Consider the following 25,628-nt stretch of genomic DNA (forward strand, 5'->3'; position numbering starts at 1 on the left):
TTGAGGGTAATGTCTAGTATTTGTTAATTTTTGGGAAGATTGGCCACAACACCCTCAAGTCTTCAGTTGCTGAGAGAAAAAATAAAAAAAGAAGGGCTGCATTGGAAGTTATAATAGAGAAAAGTAACAAGTATTTTTTACTCCTTTTGATTTGCTACAATTACACTATTTGAAAAAGTTGGGATTGCATTTTTTGTTTGAAAAAATAGGGAAAAATTGATTTAATTTTGTTACTTGTTGCTATTTTTTTACTCTCCTGGTGAAACTCATTTGTTCTAATTTCTAGCTCTTAAAATTGAAATTTGCAGTGATGATAGTTTGTGTTCCGAGGGAGTAAATGTAAGATAGCTTCTTGCATATAAATTTATCACAAAAGTAAGTTTACAAATATCTTTATTCTTTTATTCATATAGACTTTGGATGTATAGACTTTGGATGTCTAGATTTTGGACTGCTTTTAAGACTATTGATATCCCCAAAAAGATGTAGTTTGAAACGTGAAGAGCCTTAAATCTTGGGCAATCTCTTGGCAACTGAGTCCCTTATTTTGAAGGTCAATTGTGCCTTGGCATCCTTTCATTCACCCTAAGGACATGGTAAACCTCTTGGGCCTGAGAGGATTGTATTTTAGTCACAAATTGTTGATATCAGACTTAACAATCATATCAATGACAAGCAACGGAAGAAAATGAAATTTGTTTGATCAGAAACTGTTTGGACCAAAGGTGTCCTAACACACGTTGTCATCCATGTACAAGCCAATCAAAGTAAGCTTCTTTTTCAGAGCCGAGTTCTAAACCACCCAATCTGGCTTTTCAACCTCCGAGTTATGTGATGGTAAAAAAATATGCCTGATAGATGACAATTCAATCCATCAGTGTGGCTTAACTATTTTTTCCTTCTTCATTCTTCTTGCTCAGATTCATCTTAAGAGGAACATTCTGAGTCGCCTTGTGATGAATTCCGCCTGCAAAGAAATATGTTCTTTCAAAGCAGAGGTTGCGTGACTAACCTATGATTTCCGAAAAATATCTGTCTCGATTTGCCAGATCACAGCGTTCAGGAAGTATAGGGCTAGTCAAGTAAACGCGTTCATGGACAACTGACGTTATTCCATGGAGTAAAATCAAAGACAACATGCCCAGCCAAACCGCATTGTGCATGCATTGGATTTTGACATTTTTTCCATTTTACATGCTTGTCTAGGCAATTAGCATTGCGGTATTGAGCCAATTTGATTGTGCGTTCACTGATTAACATCAAACATGCTCATTTAGTGGGGTTTAGTAACACAATTCCGCTCAAAATCACTCAATTATTGATAATTCAATGGGCTAATGGTGCAAAGTGATTGTGATGTTTGTCTTAGTTCTCTCTCCCAAAAATGCCCAAAATCAGGGTGCCGGACCACATTTTTGCTTGAATTTCCTTTACTTGACATCCCCTATGAGTGCTATGTTTCTAATTTTGTTCGACAATAAGAGTCAATTTTAGGTCTATGTTTTCAACTCACCTTACTTCTTGTCTTTGTGCTGATATCTTGATCGGTTATTGATACTCAAAGCGCTCAAACCTCTTTAGTTCCAAATTTTCTACTCTTTCCCAACATACCAGCCTGGTAGCGTGGTCTTCACACATCATTTTCTTTATATTCCATTTTAAGTTAATATGGGAAAGCTCATAACATGTATGTGTGAATTATTTCCTCTGACGTTGCATTCTAACATATCTGACTGGGCCGCGGTCAAGGATGTTACATCTAGATTGAAGTTATTTCAAAGACTATTGTGATTAATCAATTGCTCTTCCGTGTCAAACAATCATCACCATTCAACAAATGGTTTCGAAGTAAGTCTTCATGTGCAAGTGGTTTGAACCAGTTGTCAAGTCAATTTCAGTAGAAAATGACTTGCCCACGTAATGTAAAGTGAGGACCTCAGTTTCAATTTAATTTCCCTAAAACACACACACCGCAGCTGAACCACCTTATTACGTGTTATTTTGACACACTACAGCCGAACCACCTTGTTATGTGTTATNTTGACACACTACAGCCGAACCACCTTGTTATGTGTTATTTTGAAAAAAATGTAACTTTTCTTGTCAATTTGATATTGTAGACAAAAAAGAACACAGAAAAAATCTATTCACCCTGGATGTTCATTTGACTGCCACCTAAGCCGAATTCAGTTTGGTTGGGGGGGCCTTTAAACTTGGTCGTGAGTTTGAAGTCAGTAATCGCCATTAATAATAGGTGTTCCAACAAAGAGTTTCCACGGACTTCTAGGGAAGGAAGAACGGAAGCAAAAATTTCTGATCTCCTAAACTGTTCACCTTATTCCAAATTTTAAATATATAAAGATACCTCAGAATGTTCAGCATTTGAAGGTGTTGAAGATGTTTTCATACATGTTGGAAGAGTATGTAACTGAAGTTAGCTTTTGTGCATTGATTTTCATGTCTTGTTCGAACTCTGAGCTTGTGCTTAAATTGGTTTTTGAGTGAATGGATTTTTTTTTTTTGTCGGAGAGTATGGATAGTACTTACAGACTAATTTCTGCTACTTAATCGTTAGTTTGCCACTAAGGTCGAGCTTTTTAAGACCCAGCATCTTTCACTAGAGTTGTGCATCTGATCCGATCGGATTGGGATTGGTGAAAAAATTCGGATTTGGTCGATCGGATTGAGCTTTTTGTTCGGATTTCGAAATGGAAAAGTTGGATTGGGTTTGGATGCGAACCCAATTCAAAACTTCAGTATTAACTAAATGTATGTAGGTTTGTTTTGAAAATTGTTTCTTTCAGAAGTCTCAGGGGGAATCAAAGAACATTACAGTTACAAACAATGAATTAATCTTCCATCTTAAGAATAATCTTATAATTTTGTAGTAATTCGGCACAGATAAAGAGCCACAAAATTTGAAAGAAGGATTTAATGCATTTGGGGCTATACAGTCATTTTTAGGAAAAATATCAGACAAATTCCTCAAAATATCAAACGCTTCAATTAACATTTGTAGACCATTTTGATAGCAGAATAATATTAAAAATTAGAGCAATCAAAATATATTCTTTTTTATTCTACGACTTATTGTCAATTCTTTCATTTGGCTGCATCACTCAGTTTTCAAAAAAAAACCTGGTTTCGTTTATGCAAATTCAATGGTCAATTTACTAGAAATATTTTAAGATAAATTTAACTAGAAGGATAAGCTGAAACAAAAAGAAAGTCATTGAAAGAATCAAGTCAAAGATGAACAACCTTTTTAGAAAATAATGGAACTACTGCAGTTGTAAGATAAGCGGAATCTGAAAGCATGAAGTATATATAGGAATCCTCTTGGAAATAAAGGAAACATTGTGCAAAAATGAATTTTACTTTTTTATGACATTTTCAGTAAATTGCTAGAATACTTATTTTTTTTTAAAGTTCGACATTATTTGATTTCTTCTCAATCTTGGCATTTCAAAACGTCTATGCGGCAAATTGATTTGTGACTTATGTTTTTAAGTCAATTGGGTATAAAAAAATTGGATACGGATTGAATTAAGAAAATAAATTCGGATCAGAGTCGGATTAAGCAAATATACATCGGATTCGGAATATGATTCGGATCACAAGAAATATCTTCGGATGGGATTCAGAGGCTCTGTCGGATCCGATGCAAAGCTCTAATCTCAACCATTCATGAAGCTGTCAAATACCGTTTTCACGACCGAGCTTTTTAACTGTTTAAATACGGGTCTTGGTTCAGCTATTCGCACATAGGGACCGTCAAACCTCTGCAATTTTTGCGGGACATGAAATTCACCTTTTTTATGGCGTGTGGGAGTCACAAGTTTTTTCGGCAGTTTGAAATGATGGCGGTGGATCATAACTCTGGTGGTGTAAAATTAAATGGTTATTAAACATGATGTCGATTGCGATCGGTCGGGTATGATGGCTTCCTACGACACGACTCTGAGCCGAAATATAGATTTATATACATTTTCAAGTGCGAAAGGCTCTCAAATCTTGTCCAAACTGGATTATACTGTGTCAATTCGCTTGTACAAGCCTCTCGCGATCAACATGAGCGCCCTCTTTCAAGGATTTGACTAAAGTTGAGTGATAACAAGATCACGCAACCTCTAATTCAAGGCTAGAACTGCTAGAACTGGTCTGGATGGGCCTAGGCTGAGTTGGCCTAGACGGCCATCAGCACTCACATCGGCCGCGGCCATTTTTCTCAAGCCAACGCCTTCCCCAATGAGTGGCAGTCCCTGGAAAGCCTGGATCGCCTATTCAGCCGCTTTAAGCACCTCTTTCGTCGTCAACGCGCTCTCGATAAATGGGCGCCGTCGGTTGTCAGCTCCCAGGAGGGGCCGTTCAGATCAGGCAGCGCCTCTGGTGGACAAATCCATCAACACTCAGAGCCGAGCCTGGATGGATTTGTGGATGAAGTTTGTGTGAGTGTGTGGACTTGAGTCTTTGCGGCAGCGGTGAAAAAGGCCGAAAAAGGCCAAATCGTCAGGTAAGACGGAACCTCTTTACAAATTATGCATTATGGTAGCCGAATCAACGCCCCTAGGGTTCAGTCCGCCCGGATGCCCGTCCGGTCCCTGTTTTTGTCGACCGTACGTGAAAGCCCCGCTGCTCTGTGTGTCTTTGGGAGCGCTTGGGGTGTGTCTTTCGGCCGAAATCAAGCGCCTCCTACTCTTTGGCCAAAGCTTGAATCGGGGGGGCGTGTGTCATTCCGAGGAGGAGGAGGAAAGATCCAGACTGGGCGCCAAGGACGTTTAGGGGTTGCATGTCACGCCCTGAATTTTATCCCTGGCGAGACTGTAATTTCTCTTCATATATCCAACATCCAGTTTTGGTGGTGCTGGCCAGCCCAGCCGCCTGCATGCCAGGCCGTTCAGGCCGAGCCCAGTCCAAGTAGAAGTAGAAGATCATCATGCCAGTTGTTGTAGTCTTGTAGACAGTAGTGCACACTCACATATTAGACATATACAGATGGATGGAGTATCATGGACCTAAATGGAGGCCGAAGGGAGTGAGGTGGGGACATGGGATTCGATTCGAATGGCAGGCATGGTTTGTTTGGGTCGGGAGTTGGATTTGATTTTGTTCTTGACCCAAAAGGAAATCACACGTGTATGTATGATGATTAAGCCGCTGAGCGGAGCGCTCGCTTCCCTGGAATCACATATGCCATGGATGGCCCCAGTTTGTTCAGGAAGAGCAGGATAGGAAGAAGAAGTAGACGACGAGTGTGAAGCTCCAGCTCGTTTGTTGTGTGCTTGATGGAGTAACTCATTGATGATGAACTAGTCGTAGTTCGCTTTGAATGTGGTGCTCGCGACTTGTGGAACCGAGTGGAAAAGTCCTTAAGCTCGGTCCCAGTCTCAGTGGAGTGCTTCATGGATGAAGGCAGGAACCGAAATTGCTTGGGAAAGCTCCCCTTTTGCACCTGCCATGTAGGCCGTTCACCTACCCTTGGTCATGTTCTAAGTGCGATTTCTTGGTAATTAATGCAAAAATAGTGTCGCCCTCCCACGAACCTCTTTTGGCCGGAGGTCTGCACTGTGTGGGAGAAAAAGATGTGTGTGTGTGTGTGTGCAAGTATTTGTGTGTGGTCGATGTGATATCCAAGATTGACAGGGCAGTACGGGGTGAGAAGCAGATCATCATCAGTTTGAGGCCTCTGTTCATGTGCAATTTCCATGCTTGTAATGGTCTGGCAAATCAAAACCGCAACTCTTTGTCGCCAAGTGAATGACTGAAGAAAAAGTCCATCCAGTTCGAATTGTGCTATAGAGGAAACTAGTTTTTCCCATCCCAGTTGATTGCATAATCTTCAGAAGATTTCCAGTGTCCTTCGTTCGAGGGAAATCTACCACTTGACTCATTCACGTTGAGCAAAGTTTGAAGGAGTTGAGCAATGTCCATTGCAGTTCCACGTCGAATTTTGGGTGAACCATGGTGAAAAAGTAGGCCACCTATGTTCCATTATTTTCCTGCGTGACAAAAAGACGGACGAGACTCATGTACTCGGGGTCAGGTTTTCTTTCAATCGAACCTAGGCCATGACTTTCAATCCTGATTTGTGCACCAGTCAGCGTCTTGCTCTAGAAATCTGCCCAGAAACAGCAGTCTCATTTGAAACAAATGGATCGGAGTCTGTAGTGGGTAAGGTACACTTGCGCGTGAGCACCTTCCCGTTGAACACACGCGTCTGATTCTGACTGACGATCAAGCCATCGGGGTTGGTTCATATGGGATCGGTCCAGAGAAAAGGTGGTGAATAGTGGTACGGTAGCATGCTTTGGAGGGAGTGTGTGTCTCCTTCTTTCACTTCCCCCATCCATCCATCTATCCATCCATCTATCCAACCAACCCACCATCCATGATGTGGCATCAGTGGGGGCAATGGTGGCTTTGCATGATGCCCGACGATGAGTCATAGGTGTACTACAGAGTGTACAACACACACATACACACACTCTTACGCACTATTCACAACCACGCAGAAGTACTCCGAATATCAAAGGGAGAAGACTGAGGCGAGGAAGCCGGGCAAGCATGGGAATGGTCCATGGTTTGCTGCATGGCAGAGGGTTTTCCGCCTTCAGGTAGACAAAGAGCATTTCGCTTCAGAACTACTAAGGCAGAGTTGTTTGGTTTCTTTTTCGCGCAATGATTGTGCTCAAGGGGGTAAGAGAACCACATACGAGGTGATGTTGTTTATTGGTTTCTACCACAACCGCCATCATCATTACCATCTCAGTAGTGGGCACATCATCCATCTTACATTGTTGATCAATGGAGGAGAAATCTTGACAGCTTTTCTTATGCAGAGCTAGTTTTATGTGACACGAAAAAGGAGAGGAAAAGAGTCGTGCCTATCCAACTTCGTGGGTTTCAGCATGGACAAATTACAACTTGCTCGTCGTGTGTGTATCGAGTGTTTTTGCCAAAGGAAGTCATCTTGGTCGGTAACTTCCCCTGGCGATTTGAGCCACTTTCCGAATCAGACGCCGATAGACGGTAGACTAAGCCGCGCAACAATAACAGCAGTGTAACCAGCCAACCAACCAACCAACCAAGCAAGCTAGTGGTCGTATTTCTTTCCATGAGAGATTTTTTTCCACTCTTCTGTTCACTGAGGCGTCTCATATTTTTTTGGCCAGAACCGAGTTCAACGAATTGAAAAGAAACATCAGCGATCTTTGAATTTGGAGCTTGCAGATTCTCGTTGAATGAGTTGTTCTCTACAGAAACTATCTCAAATAATTTGACCTCAATCCATTGAAGAATGTTCAATTTGTCTTCGTAAAGAAGGATAATGTTTCTTCCATCCCTTCACTGTCAGCCACAATCCAAGGGAATTAGTGCCAATATGGATCAGATATTATGGTAATGGGTATTTCTACGAGCATGAAGAAGAGCGATAGAAACGGGGTTGAAGGCGCTTGTTCTGAGGACTCGTTTTGCTGAAGTCAAAACATTGTCTGGAAATCATCTTGATTCTCCGAGACCAGTTTGTGGAAACATCCGACTCAAACTTGATACGACCAAGCCTCATATTGTGTGTGCTGTAATTTAGCAGCTGCTCTGCTTGCCAATGTGATTCATCCAGTTTGGGCGTCCAAATCACGGGTCGTCTGCGAAATGCTGAAATGAATTCAAATTGACCAAATAAATATATTCAGTTTCATTGGCAAAGAGAAGAGATCGTACCGTTCCGAACGAGTCATTCCGCTTTTTGGCTGTGTTTTGCATGAATTTCAAGGCCACACAAACGAACTTGTCTTATCGCTGCCGTGCAATATGTTTGCTCTTGTCTCACTTGATCTGTCAACTTTGGGGTGTAAAGAGCATTTTCAATATTCATGTGATTCCCCTTCGCCCTTGTTGTGTGTGTGTGTGTAGGGGGGGAGCAATTTAAATGTGATGTTGAATACCGACTGATATTAATAGAGAGATGATTTCTAAGGCTTCCCGAGAGGGTTTTCTTTGCTCCGAATTTGAATTTCCGACGCTTTTTCATTCTAAGCAATGGCAGCAACAAGAATCGTTGAACAAGAAATGAATGGAGGGCGTTCATCAGTCTTGTGATTTCAAGGATTAAGTCTTTCTTTTGGAGAGATAACGCCGAAAACAACCTCTTCGGCTTGATTGAAATGTTGACTAAATGCGATCTCTTTTCGTTTGTTCCAGGCCTTGTTAAGCGTGTGGAACGAAGGCAACTCTCAACAGCAGCTCTCGTGGTTTTTTTTTAATTCGAGGCAACTACCCCCAACTTGGGGATTCCCATTTCAGTTCATTTAGTCACATAAGGTAAGCCCACTTTCAGTCGTATGTTTAGCTCGTTCGAACCGTTTGAAACCATGTGTTGCCTGTTTGATCATGCATTTAAAAAGGGGAAAGAGAAAAGACCGCGCCCTACAAGTCATTAGCTCATTCAGGGATTAAACCTGGTGTGCTAGTGGGGAAAGCTGCCGGCAATTGATCCACGCCAGTCAATAAATGGTGAACTTCCTCGTGCCCTACCTCTCCAGTTCCAATTCCCGACTCTCTTTATGATCCTTCTACTTATTTGCTACACCCCAGAACAAAGGAAGGATCTTGTCCCTGTTTGGAAGCTTATCGATACCGACCGTCTCGCTCGCTCCTTGGCTATTTTTGCCAAGAATTGGTCATAGATATCAGCTGGACTCTTATATATTTTACGATCGACTGTAAAACGGATCGACTCACTTGCGGAATATCGAGGTCGCTGTCTGCTCAGAGTCAGATCCGAGCCACTCGTCATGCAAATCTTCGTTCCCGTCTTCAACGGTTTATCCGTCCGTCGGCCCGTTCCTCCTCTCCTTTTGGCAATCCTTCCAAAGAAGGCTTCTTCTTGGCTTGGAAGTACAAACTGATATAAAGAGCTGGCAGTGGGAAAATAAGGATGAGGAGGAACGCCGAAAAGCCGTGCCATGAACGCACCACCATGGATGGGTCTCTCAGTCTCTTGTGCTACCCGAGGCCGAGTGAGGCCGCTCCTCATTTTATGACTTGGGTACGCTCGCACCCTCGCGCTCCTGCACGCTTACTTCCTTTTCCCTTGCTGGAGAAACTCTTTTCAAGCCTCAAAAGCGGGAGCAGCTGTGCGATGAAGACCTTGGTGCTTTCTCCTTAGCCCTCTGGGCGTTTCCAATGTTCAAAGGTCTAGAAAAAATGTTTCCAGCTTGGACTTGGCTGTATTGTAAGCAAACTCAAGTCTCGTTGTGGTTTGTAGTATGTTGGAAGCATTGCTCATTTTTCGACTGGACAGTTCCACTGCTCTGCAATGATCCCAATATGAGATTGTTTTGCAAAAGCGTTGCATCTCATTGCCAACTAAAGGCCTGAGGTGTTGGCTTGGGCGCGGTCTTTCCCTCGAAAAGGCGTGGATCCTCCGTCTTTCTCAGCAAGTGAGGAGAGAAGAAGAAGAAGGAGTAGGAGGGGAAAACAGGAGAGACTGAGGAGAGCGAACAGCAGCTCTGAGGCCATTCACTCTCTTTCTCTCTCTGTCCGTGGGCTTTGGCGAATAGAGCCAGTCTCCTTCGTGACTTGTCAGTCAGACTTGAGCCGAGCAGCTATTGCTCTGGGATCAGTTGGCATTTTTTCGGTGCTCTTTAGGGCGGGGAACGAGAGGCAAAACTAGTAGAAGAGCGACAAAAGCAGAAGACAAGGACCTTGACCCGTTGGAACAAGAGTCTCCGGTTTGGCAAGAAGAGCAAAAAGTGCCTGCTTGTTTTAAAGCTTAACCAAAGATGTGTTTGTTGAGGAGTAAGGAGTGTGTTCGGTGAATGGCGGATGCTTTCAAGACGGATTGTTGTCGCCATTTCTTGGGCCAATGAGCAAACAATTCCGAGCGTCTTGGATTTCGGTTTGTGGCGTGTTGTTCTACTTTTTCTCCAATGTGGAGAGGGAGGCACAACTATCCTTGATTCCCCCAACGCCCCTGACTCTTCTCCCTATCGTGTGCCTTTGTTGGGATCCATAACGAATTGTGAGTAAACCAACCATCTCTCTCCATCTTTTCATCGATCGTCGCTCTAATTAGGCACACCCATAAATGGATTGTTCCTTGTACTTGAAGCCCTCACGTGGATCTAGGTCATGTTCATAGATCCCAATGTCCTTAGGTGACATTCAAAATTCGAAGGCAGCCAACGCTTTGTTGCTGCGAATCTCTTGGATCAATCCTAGCCTTGAGTAGTTCTAACGAGACATTTGAAACTTGCCAACATTAGACGAGTGATTTCCTTGCACTTTCTTTGCCTTGGGAACAATGACAAGGGGAGGTGAGCCTCATTGAATCGCTCTTCCAACAAACAACAAAGGTCTCCTAAGATTCGGAGGACATTGTTCCTCTCAGTCGGTGGTACACTCAACAGTACAAGGGGAGAATTTCCATGATGATCCTCGTTGATCCTTAATATCGATTTGACATGCCACATCGTCGGATAACCTGCCCTTGGCAATCGTCATGTAGTAAGACAATTTGGCCTCGGTTTCCTTGAGGCAAATCGACTTTCCAAATTGCCTCATTCAGGTTTGCACGTGGACGGAAAAAGAAAGTTATCAGCATAGTTGCCTAAGTATTCGTCATTCATTGGTTGAATTTCATCGATGGTCATGTCTTTTGTTGTCTAAGCAAAGCCGACAATGTATGTGCCGCATTGCAGAGATAAATGATGGTATTTACGAAGTTTCAGTGCCGTCCTCTGAATCTTTGATCTGTCAGGAAGAGCTCTCTCTGTCCTTGCTTCTTCATGAAAAGTGATGAATGTCAAGTCTCTTGATTTTTGCCTCTTTTTTGCCTCGTATCCGAAAATAGAAGTGACGTCGAGTATTGGAAAAAATGCTTCACTTGCTTACGGTTAGCCATTGCCATGTATACTTGAAACGATAATTCCCAATTCTAAAAAAGTTTTTTCCACTTGAAAGTTGTTCATTTTATTGACTGACGGTCAAAAAGTGAGTGTTGTTTGAGTGTTGTGTCGGTTCTGAGTAGAAAAAGCCGTCTGTTTGCGGCGTTTGATACTCGGACTTCATCGTGGGTTTGATCCCATAAGGAGCATATGCTACAACTGGAATGGCCGATAAATGGTTGTCCAATTAAGATGGACGCGAGGTTAAATATGTCCTCATTTTCTGACATTCTGAAAGAAAGTCAAACGACATCTACTTCGAAAAGGGCTTTGTAGAGAAAACAACTTGCGATTTCTGCTGGGGTTTGGAACTAGCTTGGACAGTTTGAAAAAACTGTACAGAATTTTCCACCCTCAAAGAATCTAACGCAGCCTCTTTGTCCCTCCAAAAAGGTGACGAGTGGGTTGGTGCGTTCAAATCCCACCTAGATAAGCCCTATTGTGTCTGAAGTTGTGCCATCCAATCCCAAAGTGACCCATATTGGGATATGGCGTGACAATGGTGACACATGCACCACACGGTCATCAATATGGTTATGTAGCTTGTTCAAGTTTTGCCAATATCAACGTGGACAGCTGCGTGTCCTCCTCGTGGCAATCATCTGTATGTAAAAGGATTAAAGCGTGTGTGAGTGTACTGAATTTTCAAAGATGAACTTCTACCTCATAGGGAGGACTTGAGCGTTTGCGAGAGTGAGCGTGTTTATGTGCTGCGGGAAATGCGACTGAGACCGAAAGACTCCCGAGAGAGACAGAATGAGTAGTAAGTTGGCTGGAGGAAAGGAAACCGGCAAACACACGCACACTCGAACACCATTCGCTCTGTTGGTGTTCACTTCATAATTATGATGAACGAGCTCTTTGTTTATGGCAAATATGGCGAGAATTGTTTATGAAGAATAGAGTTCTTCTCTTTCGACTTTGAATGTTAGCTTGAAGTGATCATTCCTGAGGGAAAAATGAAGCCCAATTGCCCGCTTGTTGCCTCAACTGTGATGTGATGAGCAACAAATCCCAGTTTGGACAAGAAGATCCCGCTCCTTAAGGTCCATTTCTTTTCTGACAAGCGTCCTTCCGCAGAAGATAAATGGTCAAGCTTGGATCAAGCAGACCTCCATTCTCCCCCTCTTTGTCATTGGACAGACGCCGCAAAAGCGTTGTTGCCCTCTGCATTCTTCCGATTGTTTGCTGTCCAGATACAGAGGCAGAGAACGAGGGAAAGCGAGATTTCTGAGGGGATATCAAGTCAAGCTGACCAAGGGCGTAATGCTTCATATTAGCACGATAATGTGATCTGCAAATGTTTCAGGAGTGATCGATCTGACTAGTTTTGCAAGACCCTTAAAAATGAAAGTGTCCGTAAAATGTGCAAAAATTGTTCCGCTTGAACTGCAACTAGCTACTATCTGGCCAGGCTCGTGGTTTCCAAATTTTGGCTGCAATTATTATCTGTGTGCAATGATTGTTTGTCATGTTCTATTTATTCCTCTTTGAAATTGTTGGTCGTCTCTTTCACTTCGCTGACTGCTCATGTTGCGTGATTTATGCACAAAAAAAATCTACGACAATGTGTGCTTAGACATTGTGAACTCTGTATACTGATGATGTGTACAACTCGAAGTTGATGAACGTCCTCTTGCTTGTTCTCCCTGCTTTTGCCACGGCATATTCAATGGAAAGGGGAGCGACAGATTCCCAAGTGGTGTGAATAATATTCCCGGCATTCAGACCGGTTGGTGATTCATTCTCTCGCTTGCCATGATGATGAACAGCCCGTTTTTTGAGCGTTTTTTGCGCGCCCAATGAAACCCAATATTGTATGTAGGTGATACTGTTACTCAAATTTTGGCAACTCTTTCGTTTCATTCTGGGAAATATTGAATTGGCCTACTTGGCAAGACAAATGATGGGGTTTCCTCTTAATGGGGGTTGTCCGATTACGAGCCCAGAAAGAGACGATCTGATGATGATGTTGACATATTGCAAGATTGAGTGGGCCCAGAACCCAACCTTGGCATGAAATCGTTAGTTTTTAGATCTTTTTTCTGGCTTTGATTCGCTAATGAGTGTTATCAGACCGACCGACCCGAATAACCGCATATCTTTCGTGTTTCCAAGTCGTGAAACGTTTGACCAAGAAATGCACTCAAATCGCCATGTTAACTCTCGGCACTATTTTGAATCTCTCTGTGACTGAAAATGAAAGAGGGCAAAGAAGCATGTGCAGTCAGTCAGTCTATTGAAAAGAGGAAGAAGAGGAAGCTGAATGGGATGGCGAACGCAGTCAGTGCAAAACATGTGGGTAATTATGCGCCTGCTCGAGCTCTTTACCGGGAAGAGCGAGTGTTTACCCTGAACGAGTTCCTCTATCCATCCATTTACCTATCTATCTATCCCTTCCATTCACCCTCAATCCCCCATACTTCTGGCTTCTTCCTTCGCGTGGCTGGTGTTTAGTTATTGAATCTCTTCTACATAGAGTTCACCTCTTCACCTTGGCGAAAAATGCAGAAATGCTTCAGGAACTCGACCCATTCCGTGGGTTTGTGTAAAAGTAGTAGTTTGCTAGTACATAGTAGCTTTGGCCGTGGGCCAAAACGAACGAGTGCATTCCATTGACCAACTTCAAACACACATGTTGCAATCCCCGTTGGAATAACACAATGATGTGACAGCGTGGCACGCCGGAGCCATTTGTTGCTGAGGATGTTTTCGAATTGCTGGGGGCTGTTTCTGGTGCTTGTAAAACTGGAAATATTTTTATTGACAACTTCTTTTTTGTCCCTTGGACATTCATTTTAAGCCGTTCGTTGTAACTTGTAAGACCGACCCCCTTCACCCCTCTAAGAAAATCACGCCGCTGACAAGAAAGAATGCTGTTTGAACCTGGGAGTACGGTGCGTAATCGTAGGTAGTATGAATACGTGTGTCGTGCTTGGATTGAAAAGGGCCGGGTTGGAGCCACGAAAGGACTTGCTGAATAATCATGAAGTCGTTAAACACCTCCCTACTTAGAGCCTCCAAATATGTATGTTCGTTTTTCTCTGGCTCTTGGAGGACACTCCCAGTTTACCCAATGGTAGAGCGAAACGAACCGGGAGTCTTGAATGCATCGGATTAAAGGGTGTTTTCTTCGTTGTCTTGCAGATAAATATCACTGACATACATCCACTGCCGTGTCACCACATTCACTATATTTAAACAAATAAATCAACCAGCCAGCCAACCAACCAACCTTCGTTTCAAAATGGCCGAAGACAAACCCTTCACCAATGGGAATGGCGCGGCCACCGACGCCGAAAGTGACGAGGAGGACGCCTCCAAGCTCAGACCCGTCAACATCGAGCAGGATGTGCGGGAGATGGAACGGCGGAAACGCGTAGAGGCCATCATGGGATCCAAGTTGTTCCGCGAAGAGCTGGAACGCGTCGTGACGGATTCGTTGCGCGAGTCCGGGGCCGAAGGCATCACCAACATGCTCTCCGACATGATGCACGTCAAGGTCGGCTCGAGCGGAGGAACACGCCCTGGGACGAGTACCGTGTTCCCCATCAACGATATCCGTGGCCTCGATAGTATGGGCTACACGAAGCACGAACGGGCGTTGCGATGTAAATTGGCAGCCGCCTACCGACTGGTCGACCTGTTCGGCTGGACCCAAGGCATCTACAACCACATCACCCTACGCGTTAGTCAAGACACAGAGCATTTTCTCATCAATCCGTTCGGCATGCTGTTTTCTGAAATCACGGCCTCCAGTTTGGTCAAGATCGACATGAAGGGACATCTCGTCGAGGGTGGGACCACAAACTTTGGCGTGAATGTGGCGGGTTTCATGCTCCACTCGGCCATTCACTCCGCTCGGCCCGACCTCAAATGTATCATCCATGTTCATGTGCCCGCTATTGTCGCCGTAAGTGTTCTTCATGCATGTAGCTGTTGTAATAATGCTGCAGAGTCCGTTCCTTGGCAGCCGAATGAGAGTTTTGTTTCGTCCTTTTGTAGGTTTCGGCGACCAAGTGCGGTCTTCTCCCACTCTGTCAGGAGGCATGTCTGATAGGGGACGTGTCTTATCATAATTACCTTGGTCTGGTGGTGGAGGAGTCGGAACGAGACATTTTGGCCAAAGATCTCGGCGTTCATAACAAGGTCATGCTCCTGCGCAACCACGGGGCCATCTGTTGCGGAGAGACCTTGGAGGAGGCCTTCTTGTATGCCCACCACTTGGTGCTGGCCTGCGAGACTCAGTTGAAGATGATGCCTATGGGCTTGGACAATCTCGTGCTCATTGAGGACGACGTGAGGCGAAAGGTGTTCGAGCGAGGTCAAATGGGCGGGGGCGGGGTCAACAGCACATCTGAGGGTGGACCCGATGGGAGTGGCGACAAAAAGAAACGCACCTGGGGAGTGGGTGAATTGGAATTTGAGGCGCTCATGCGGAACCTCGATAACTCTGTGAGTGCTCAACTGGACCCCAACATTTTTGCCATACTCATTTGTTTGATGGCCGTTTTGTTCTTGCTCCAGGGATACCGCACTGGTTTCACATTCAAACAGCCTTTGGTGAAGGAAGAACCTGCCAAGCCAAAGAGCGATGTGGAACTTCCGCCTTCAGTGTCTTCTCTGGGCTATCTGTTGGAAGAGGAGAACCTGTATAAAGATGGGTAAGTCCAAGCACTCTCGGTTCTTGTCAATATCCAGGGTCATGTTCATCATGATGCCAGGACACGTCCTAAGAAGTTGGTTGTTCATCAATCTCACAGGAATCATGTCGTCTTGCGGGCTTTTCGCCGTGCAACTGCTTTGACGAGAGGAAAGTGAGTTTGCTCTCGAGTATTTCTATTCGAAGATGTAATGGTCAGATAGGCCAACCGATACCTACTTTCTAGACCTTACATTTCCCTTTTCTGATACGTCAACAATATGTAGATTTGGCACGGTAGTTACTTATGATATGGGCCACCCCTGTATTTTCCGATACGAGGTACTTGTATGAAGTGGGTGCGCACACTATTTGGAGTAAACCCTGTTTGATATAGTGATCCCATCCCTCTGTCAACTCCATACATAGGAACAATTTCCATGGCTCTTGTTTTTGTTCTCTTTTAGACCTTTGAGAGCATTGTTGGCAAATTACACAAAGCAAGCGACGAAAGGAGCCGGTCGGACAAAGTGGATGAATTCGCCCAATGTCTATCAGAAAGTGGAGGTCCTCGAGACCGGAACTCCGGATCCCAAGAAAATCACAAAGGTAGAGGTCGTCACGGTACAGAGCTCTCGTCGTTAATGCTCGTTTCATATGACCAACAAGTAAAGAGCGTTTGAATTTTCAATGAATTTACAACAAAGAAACAGGATGATGAAAAAACAGCAACAACGTTAGAGTTGGACCTTGGTTCCGAAATGAAATGTGGAGCTTCAACGAGTTTGATTTCATTATTGAGAGTTATTTTTTTTTGATTACCCCCCGCTTCGATTCCAAGTTTTTGCTCAGTTCGCTTGAGATTTTACTACCATTTAGGCTTCTTTTCGATCAAGCCATAGAGTTGAATTACCGTAGAAATCCATCCACAAGATTACTTGTACCATAAATATGAACAGCAAAGAAAGCGGCAACTTTGACGACTATTCTGATCATCCCGCACATCCCTTACATATATATTATATTTTTTCTTTGCTCTGAACTACTACAACAGCATTCATGTTCTCGTCGTTTCGTTTCGAGATATTTCGCTCTTTCAATCTCAATATTACTTGACTATGATTATTCCGATGATTATTAACTCGATACTTTCATCCGATGGAATTTCCAATAAAATACTTTTCTAAGTATACCAACTTGTACATGTATGTCCTAGTTTCTGCGCGCGTGGTTTTTGAGGTGTTCTTCAATTTTTGCTGCTATTGCTAAAGTGAATTCCATGTTCTCGTATACCTATGATCTCTACAACTATTACTATTACTACGACTACTACTACTACTACTACTACCACCACTACTATTGTAGCAAAAGCAAGACAGTCCCAAATTAGTAATTGCAATGCATTTCCAAGGCTTGAAGGTGTCTTCTTCCTTTTTTACATGTTAGCCGCAAAATTTTTCGAGAGCAAGCAAGCAAAAGAAAAACGCCTTCAAAAACAACAACGCCGCAAGATTTGACAAGCTCTTTTCTAACTTGGTGCTTCTGTCTTGCTTTTGTTCCAGTGGGTGGCTGATGACTCGCCCTCGAGAACCACGCCCATCAGGGTGGATGATCCCAATCAGTTTGTCCCATTGGGGACCACCAAGAAGGAATTCAAGAAAATCCAGAAAGCTGTAAGTATTCGCCACATACGTGCTACGGGAATAGCAATTGATGCTTAGGCCACGAGCAGTCATTCAATTGTGGCCTTGTAGTCGTCCTCCATTCAAACATTTCATTTTCACGTACAGTACATTGAATTACTATCTAAAGACCACTTCAAGATCATAGACGAAAATAAAGGGGTTCTTTTGTTGGATCGACCGCTGTTATGAGAAATGAGTAAAATTGGCGAGTGATGCAGGATTCGTAAACTTGAAAGAAACAGTATATGGTCCTTTGAGTTGGCACCAAGCTACATTCGTAAAAATTGGCCTGGCCTGACATTCATTGGCTTGTGTGTGACTAGATGAAAGAGGGTCGCCGTGCGGGTGGAATCACTGCCGGTCCCGAGTCCAAGGTCCTGGATGGAGCCACGTGGGAAGACCGGGTAGACAGTGTGAATCGCCAATACGCATACGGCGACATGGACTACAAGGTGGGGGCCGCCTCCAAGGGAATCATTCAGAGGGATTACCAGCATCATGCCACGGTCTATGGCTCGGCCTACGCCAAGAATCCCTTCGACAACGTCTCCTCCGAGGAGTTGCAAGAGTACCAGCGCATCATCGATGCCAAGAGTCGAAACGAAGGTAAGGCGCCTTCGTGTACCACAACAAGTTACTAGTATGGAATCACTTTTGCCCTTTGAAAAATGACTGACTTTGCTCTCTGTCCATTTCAGACCCATTTTCACCTGGTCCCGGGGATTCCACGATGGGCGACAACACCACCACAGGTGAATTGACCAGTCCCATGGGCGAGGTGGTGGCGGAGGGTGCTTCGGAGTCTTATGTCGTGTCGAGCACGGTTCGGCGGGGCGAGACGACCGCGAATACTGCCACCACCTCGGGCGCCTTCTCTCCTGTTCTCTCACCCACTTCTGATACTGAGCATGACGGTAGTACTAACACTCTAATATCATTCAATCAAGCAACATGAATCGTAAACAAGTCGCGAATACGCAATTGCAATCGCAATCAAAGGTTTTCTCTGGGTTTGGCGAGTTGGATTATCTGCCAGAACAATTTGAACCTTGGGCACCTAATCTAACACACGAAACCTGGAACGCGCCTGAAATGTTTTGGGTCGTCCATATTTTTTGTTTCGTTTCAGTTTTTCTACACTTCGAGTCTCGATATTCGGGAGAATTCTAGTTATTCAGTTCGTTCTTCAGTTCATGTTATTATGTTTGATTTGATATTGGTTCATTTGAGTGCCTTCGGCACTGACTCATCTTTCCTTACTTTCCCCTGTGATCGCTCTGTCTGTATGTTTCAATTGAATCTAACCTTACTTCGATTCTTCCTTCTGGCATTCATGCACCCATGTCTTTTTATCGTTGTCTCTTGGTTTGGGGCTAAATCCTCTCTCATTTTGACTCATCCCACTCTTCATGTGTAGCCTGCACATTTTCAGGTGATCGAACCTACAATGGTGATGAGACGGATGGGAACCACACGTTTTCCGAGGGCGAAGGTGACACCTCGCGGGCCACGGATCCCGATTCCACGTTCTCGCCCAAAAAGGAGAAGAAGAAGCGATCCGGACTTCGAACGCCCTCTTTCCTCAAGAAGAAGAAAAAGGACAAGAAGTCTTCGTCCAAGGACAAGGCCTAAATAGAAGAATCATCGAACAGATGCGAACGAGTGAAGAGATTTGGGTTTTTGTTACTGTCGTTGCTGTTATTATTGCGATGCCAATAATAGTGGTGGGGACGATAATAATGAAAGTTAAGAAAATGAAGAAGATGAGGAACAAATCAATGGTTTGTAGTGGCCGAGGGAACACCTACGATGATGATGATGATGATTGCTATTATTATTCTTACGATTAAAGCCACACCACACCATCAACTTCTACCACTCCTATTACACTTGAGAACTTTATGATTATATAATGGATATGTATTCATCGATACATGAACTACTGCCTTCAACCTGTCGACCCTTGACCGGGCTTCTTTGTTTCTTTTGGGTTTATTTGCGAGTGTCGCGTGTATCTCTTATTGATTATCAGATTATTTTTATCCTATTTATGTCGCGAGATCCCCTTTCCGCCCATCAACTACCCTGTTTGTAAAAGTTTGTTCATAATTACTGATACTTACTCCAAACAAAAAGAACGGGATTATTCAATTGACGGACGCTCGTTACGGCACCACCATCACCATAACAACAACAACTGCTACTACAACAACAAAAACAACTGCTTTTTCGATTACTCCATCACCCACAACTGATTTTTGTGTTTTAGGCCTTAATTTTTTGTCCTCTGTCCCCGTTTATCGTGTTCCCCATGATTTTTGGAGTCACTGCCAACCGCTACAAGGGTTTACACGAGCCAACAATGTTCCCCAGGGGAACATTGCAAACAAAAAAAAGCCAGCCGGACCCCAAACAACCCGAGATCTGCCAATTTCTATTCAATCCTCCTTTTCAAACAATATCTAGGTACGACAGCTGCTCATTATTACTATCATCATCTTCAAAGTGCGTACAAATGTCGACAGTGAGCGAGTGAGTGAATAAGTATGTGCGGATGGATGGTCAAAAAGTCTTGGAAACGCGATGATTTTATGCCCTTCCTTCCACCTTACTCCATAAAAAACAAACACACTTAGTCAGCAGCTCCACTTAACCATATAACTTCTAAAAGCAGCAGGAGCAGCCTTTCATCCTCCTTAAGCATCACGGTTTTCTTTTTCCACCCACTTCACTCTGCACCGAACTCGAGATAACGCTCCGCCCTCTCCCCACCCCTTCTAATTCTGCGAAACCCACCCATTCATAAACGGCTGCATTTCCTCATTCAATGCAGAACGGTCGCATTCATTAGGAATACAATTCCAGTTCGGCTTTGGGAGAAAAGCAATGATTTCAAAGCTGATGGATGTTGAGAAACCCTTGTGAATAGGCGGGTCTCGATGATGCCCTTTGCTCCCCTCGCTCTGTCCCCGGTTGATCGTGTGTGCACGTCTCCGCCCAGTCTCGTCTATGAGGAGGTCCAGATTACACTTTTAGCTTGCGCTTGTCTGATTTACTTCAATATTTTCTCCAGAATAAATGAGGTTTGTAAGAGCCACGCCCAAGGGTCCAGATCCCAGAAAGAATTTTAAAAAAGTATGCGGCGAATTCGTGCTCTGTCTCTGTCTCTCTCTCTCTTAATTTGGTGAGAAGTCATGCAAATTCTCTATATATGACGATAAAAAACCAGAATAAATGTAAATCGAACACCTGCTGAGTTCATTTCATATGTTTATTTATATCTTATGTTGTACGTTTTGGACATTCGTCTTGGGGTATAAATGTTTCAAATACTATGGTCAAATTTACTTTCCATATCCTCCCTTGCGTCGCTTTCCGCCACCATGATTGTTGTTATTGTAGTTGTTGGGGCTGCTGTTGCTTGATCCGCCGCCAAAACCGGGTTGTTGCCCTTGGAACTGGTTATTATTTCCATTGTTGAAGCCTTGATTGCCGCCGAATCCGCCGCCACCATTGTTGTTATTGTTGTTGCCGCCACCATTGCCGTTCATCATGCCACCGGGCCAAGGGTCCTTGTAGTTGGGATCGCGGCAACAAATGTCAATGTTTTGGTTGTCGGGATTGACACAAGTCTAAAATTAGGCGTAAGTTGAGAGTTTCAACAACCATGGACAATCTCTATCAAGCTGAAATGGTACTTACAATAGTAGCCACTCTGAGCATTTCAAGTTGAGGGGTGAGTGCCAAAGACTGGGTCGTAATGAATCCTTTTAAGTCGCAGTTTTCTCTGGGAACGCACAACATGGCGGATGGGCACATCACGAATGGCTTCTCATCGGCTTGAGGCTGGGGTCCGTTGCTTTGGAAGTTGTTTCGGGATCCCTGGGATTGAGGAGCCGAGTTGAAGGATTGCTGAGGAGCAGGCTGGAATGTGGGACGAAAAATAACGGTTGATACATATTCTCTTATCATCGAGTTTTTTCATACCCTTGGCTTGTTGAAGTTGTTCCGCGAAGGTTGAGGGAATTGGATATTGGTGTTCCCGTTGGAAGAATGACTCGTTTGCGGGGGGTTATAGTTATTATTATTATTATTGGCGCTGGGTTGTGAGTTGAAGCTGTTTGACGGTGACTGTCTTGGTGGACTGAAGTTATTATTATTTTGGCGTGGAGGTGCGGGTTGGAAATTGTTTTGTGATCCAAAGTTGTTGTTGTTGTTGTTTTGGGGTACAGGGGCTCTAAAGTTGTTCTGATTTGAAGGACGGGCGTTGTTGGAAGGTCTACGAGCCGGTTGTTGAGCCGGGAGCGAAGCGGGAGGGGACCCAGCTAAAAATATAAAGACGACATGCGAAGCAAGTTCAAACATAAACGAACAAAGTGCATGTAGAGTTAGAGTTAAATGCCTTGGGGCTCTTTCGTGAGGGGTTATTTGGGGGCCTCACCTTGACTCTCGCTACTCAGCTTTGATTGGGGATGTCTCAGGAAATCTCCCGTGTTTGTGTTATAACAAGTCTTCACGCAACCGTCGTTGCAACAAAGGAATCCCCGGGCGCAATCGTCCCGTCTGTCCGTGTTCCAACAAGTGTCTCTCTCGCTCTCACAGTCCTCAAAGGGTAAGGCGTTAATGTTGGGACATTGGCCAGTGGAGGGAGATGGCCGTTGCTGTTGTTGCTGCTGTTGCTGTCGTTGAGGAGGGGGAGGGTTAAAGGATTGCTGTTGCTGCTGTTGTTGTTGGGTTGGAGGATTGAAAGTCTGTTGCGGTGGGGGTGGAGGGTTGTATGGTTGTTGAGGTGCTGGGGTAGGGATGGGAGGGGGATCCTGGAAATTATCTTGTGATTGTGATTGCTGTTGTTGTTGTGGAGGAGGAGAGGGTCTGGGTCCTGGAGGTGTAGGTTGAGGTCTTTGTTGTTGTGGTGGTGGAGGCTGTGGTCTTTGTGGCTGTTGGGGTGCAGGTGCAGGTTGGAAAGGTTGTTGTTGCCCGGGCCTAGGTGCGTTTTCATTTCCTGGGTAAAGGATACAGGGCAGGTTGTTTTAAGATTGGTGCAAATCTGCCTTCTCCCACCAAAGTGTTCCCATCCCAGCCGTTTTATATATGAGTGATATGGTCCCTGAAAAAGGCCAAACTTACCTCTAAAGTAACAAGCGTTTCTGCATCCGTCAAAGCAGCAGAGTTCACTGTTGGGACAATCCACATCTGCTTGGCCGACCGACCAACAATTGGACTGAACTCGTTTGCAACTCTTGACATCAGGAATACTCCGGATAACTGGACAATTGCTCCGAGGAATGTTATTCGTAGCCAAATCGTTGTTGTTGTTGTTATTATTATTATTATTGTTGTTGTTGTTAAAATTTTGACCCTGGCCTGGAAAGGACTGTCCTGGTTGGGATCCTTGGAAAGAGTTGGGGTTATTACCCTGGTTGCCACCACTCGATCCAGACGAAGTTGAGCAACACACATCAAATTGACCAGTTTGTTGGTTCATGCAAGGCTAGACATAAAGGACGCAATTTCGTGGATAGAGCTTCAATTTTATGATGCACTTGTTTGGGTTTTGTTTCTTACCAAGAGATTGCCACGGTTGCGTTTTTGGGCGGGAGTCAAGCTGACCCTGTAGCTCACCATGACGGCGTTTTCGTCACAGAAGAAATCGCTCACACATTTGGTTCCTGCCGGACATTCGGTTTGGACTGAGCTTGATCCTCCAAAGTTTTGATTATTGTGATTATTGTTGCTCCCTTGTTGTTGTTGTTGTTGCTGTTGTTGTGGTTGGTAGTCGTTGTAATTACCCTGGCCTTGATTGGAGTTGTGGCCTCCATTTCCTCCACAGCAGCCTCCATTGCCCGACGATCCTCCACCACGTCCTCCACCACCCCCAGAGGCACCTCCAAACACACCTTTGTTCATCCACCAATACTTTTCACCCGCATGGGCGACGGCCAAAAGGCCCATTGATATGAGCAAGAGCTTCATCTCTGAGCGACCAAGTCTAAAATTGGATTATTCTCACTTGGTTAACGTCCAAATGAGGGCTCTTCTCTCATAAGCTACCAATTCGTGACTGAAAAATGACTTGACAACGCTTAGCCAACAAACCAAAAGCAACGTCTAATTATGGCAGGAGCAACAGTAACAAAAACGGCAACGTCAACAACAAGTACTACTGCCACGGCGACTTTGAGTTCGCCGAGATCTCTGCGAAGGTTCGAGGAGTTGGAAGAATGGAAGAAGAGTGCTGTTCGATTGTGTGAGATAGGTGCTGGTCGAGCGAGAATGCATCAAGATCCAAAGCTTCAAAAGATTTTTAAAGGAACGGACGAGGCCTCTATGATGGCCAGTGAAAAGAATATTTTGGCTATTCAGGCTTAGTACTGATGATCATGCTCGCCCCGACCAGATAGTCTCACTCCAACATCCGGGACCACATCCTGTATAAAAAATTCCATGATGGAAAGATGAGAATCGAAACCAGCTCCGCTTTTTATGAAAGTAATCCGTAATCTATACTTTAACCCTACGTGCTAACGTCATGGCAATTAGTGACTCAAACAAAGTGATATTATCCCTCTGGCCAGTTGGTTTTCATGTCAAAAATGAATGAAGGTTGAACACGTAAAAAGTCCATTTTTTGCAAGATTTCTTACAGTGGCATTCATAGTTTAAAGGTATTTGTAAGGAATGAAAATTCGTCGATGTTCTTCTCAAGCCTCCAGTGTCTCAACTCTTGAAATATTATAGTTCTTATTTATGAGTAAAACATTTGTCACCAATAAACAAAAAGATATCTTATAAGGTTTTGCTTGCCGAGGTTTTTTCTTGTTAACTATGTACAACGGTTATGACATCTCTTCGATGTCCGGATTTTTACGTGTTCAACTTTTAATACTCAGCTTAATACTACAATGACTTATGGTCAGAACTTGGCGATATTTAACCAAACTATTGTTTTTCTGTAAGACCAATTGAATTTTCGTTAGTTTGAATGAAAATGTCTGGCTGGAATCATGAACCCCGATTCTGCGGTCCCATATATGCGCAATAAGTGACGAGAAATCCCGCTCTTCGAACGAAACCAGCTGCTGATCAATAATTGTCTTGCCGAAAAATTACTCGACAGAGTACATATCTTTTTCTTTTTTGTCCCGCTGATTTGTGTTTTAGTCTGTCTGAAGGTAACCAACCGTTAAGCGCAAGGGTCGAATGGCGTGGCCGCTGGAAATAGAAATTCTTTCGCGAACTCATCCGACCCTATCAAAACAATTTTTCGATGATCACGAGGAGCCCTTGTGACATCCATTTTGATATTGAGTTAGTTGATTATTGTGGAAACATGTAAATGATGTGGTGAGACCGTCTATTATTAGGGAATAAAAACTAAGGCCCATTCATTTTAGATGAACCGAGAACGAGCCATATCAACACAAATTTGTTTGTAATAGAATTTGAAGATTTCTTTTCCATCATAACACCAAGTCTTCCCGTGGCGACATGATGTACTTGGCAGTTTAGCAACCCTTTGAACTGTGAGTCACCTTTGGAAAAATTAGAAAGTTCGAAATGATTGTCATCTCATAATGACTTCGAATAAAGCAGTTGTTTTTGACTGATTTCTAGACTAAGATCAGACATGATAACCTTTTTTGAACAAGAACACCATTTTTTACGGATTTCCTTCCCACTATGGGGAATGGGATCCCCAGAAGTTTGCAAGGGAGCAAATTGTGCAATGAAGGAGTCCCTGAAAGAAGAGGAGTTGACTTAATTGTTCGAACTAAAGATGCTCTAGGCATAGATACGCGAGGTTGAGTTACGTCATCAAATTCGACCGATTTGATTTGCTGCCAATTGTCAACGAACATGGGCCTTGTTTGGAAACCTTCGCAACAGCGAGTCAGTCACTTGTACAAAGAGGTACACGTTTGCATTGCATAATAGAATAAAGCTTTGAATGGTTTCTGACAAATTTGATCCACCATGGATTTGACCAACTCATTCCACAGTGTTAAGAGTATCTTCTGTCATTACAATGATATTAGTGTGCTATTTCTCAAAAAAAAGTAGTTGACACACTGATCTATTGCATGCTGCCAGTCTCAAGTTGGACTAAAGCACTTCAAAAAAGAAAGTACAACCATATTCAACAAATCACATTGTAAAGTATAAGGGACTTGTTTCTTGATAGACTCAGGAAGCTCACATAATGTTAATCTGAAATATTATAGCAATTTAATCTTATGAAATAATGGGTTCAGAAAGGATTTAGAAAGTAACAAAAAAGTAGTAACAATCTAAAATGCCATGTCCATGAATCGGCTTGTCTTCAAGTAAAATTTGGCAGTGTCCTTTAAGAAA

General features: G+C 43.8%; 2 protein-coding genes and 1 long non-coding RNA gene across 8 annotated transcripts; 1 reads left to right on the forward strand and 2 right to left on the reverse strand.

Annotated features, from left to right (window-relative positions):
- The first annotated feature begins 4,403 nt into the window (after positions 1 to 4,403).
- LOC131881280 (protein hu-li tai shao-like) lies at positions 4,404 to 20,385 on the forward strand. 6 transcript variants are annotated; one of them, XM_059228101.1, is made up of 10 exons: positions 4,404 to 4,513; positions 8,203 to 8,322; positions 14,097 to 14,862; positions 14,955 to 15,404; positions 15,477 to 15,613; positions 16,059 to 16,200; positions 17,154 to 17,264; positions 17,600 to 17,882; positions 17,975 to 18,190; positions 18,709 to 20,385. In XM_059228101.1, the coding sequence occupies exons 3-10, from the start codon at positions 14,197 to 14,199 to the stop codon at positions 18,906 to 18,908; spliced, it is 2,205 nt and encodes a 734-aa protein (XP_059084084.1). In that variant the 5' UTR covers positions 4,404 to 4,513; positions 8,203 to 8,322; positions 14,097 to 14,196; the 3' UTR covers positions 18,909 to 20,385. The 6 variants fall into 6 exon arrangements, with proteins under 6 accessions (XP_059084084.1, XP_059084089.1, XP_059084087.1 ...); XM_059228106.1 differs by having other exon boundaries at positions 17,975 to 18,028; XM_059228104.1 differs by lacking the exon at positions 4,404 to 4,513 and adding an exon at positions 5,017 to 5,040.
- Positions 7,484 to 13,161, reverse strand: LOC131881283 (uncharacterized). Its single transcript, XR_009373353.1, has 2 exons — positions 12,841 to 13,161; positions 7,484 to 7,656 (listed from the first exon to the last, which is right to left on the reverse strand). It is a non-coding gene; the product is annotated as an uncharacterized LOC131881283 (long non-coding RNA).
- Positions 20,386 to 20,529: 144 nt separating the features above from the next.
- On the reverse strand, positions 20,530 to 23,483 carry LOC131881282 (uncharacterized protein DDB_G0283357-like). The gene is made up of 6 exons (XM_059228107.1): positions 22,842 to 23,483; positions 22,404 to 22,767; positions 21,718 to 22,278; positions 21,264 to 21,601; positions 20,979 to 21,200; positions 20,530 to 20,908 (listed from the first exon to the last, which is right to left on the reverse strand). The coding sequence occupies exons 1-6, from the start codon at positions 23,247 to 23,249 to the stop codon at positions 20,621 to 20,623; spliced, it is 2,181 nt and encodes a 726-aa protein (XP_059084090.1). The 5' UTR covers positions 23,250 to 23,483; the 3' UTR covers positions 20,530 to 20,620.
- Positions 23,484 to 25,628: the final 2,145 nt, after the last annotated feature.

The sequence above is a fragment of the Tigriopus californicus genome, chromosome 5 (assembly GCF_007210705.1).
Source record: "Tigriopus californicus strain San Diego chromosome 5, Tcal_SD_v2.1, whole genome shotgun sequence".
NCBI lineage: Eukaryota > Metazoa > Arthropoda > Copepoda > Harpacticoida > Harpacticidae > Tigriopus > Tigriopus californicus.

Excerpts from the sequence above, each read along its gene's own strand:
- LOC131881280 (XM_059228101.1), top strand. The coding sequence starts at position 14,197 with ATGGCCGAAGACAAACCCTTCACCAATGGGAATGGCGCGGCCACCGAC. Across the intron at positions 15,405-15,476 it reads TGCGGAACCTCGATAACTCT|GGATACCGCACTGGTTTCAC; the intron begins GTGAGTGCTCAA and ends TTCTTGCTCCAG. Across the intron at positions 18,191-18,708 it reads TTCTGATACTGAGCATGACG|GTGATCGAACCTACAATGGT; the intron begins GTAGTACTAACA and ends GCACATTTTCAG.
- LOC131881282 (XM_059228107.1), bottom strand. The coding sequence starts at position 23,249 with ATGAAGCTCTTGCTCATATCAATGGGCCTTTTGGCCGTCGCCCATGCG. Across the intron at positions 21,201-21,263 it reads ACAACTTCAACAAGCCAAGG|CCTGCTCCTCAGCAATCCTT; the intron begins GTATGAAAAAAC and ends CCCACATTCCAG. Across the intron at positions 20,909-20,978 it reads TGCTCAGAGTGGCTACTATT|ACTTGTGTCAATCCCGACAA; the intron begins GTAAGTACCATT and ends GCCTAATTTTAG.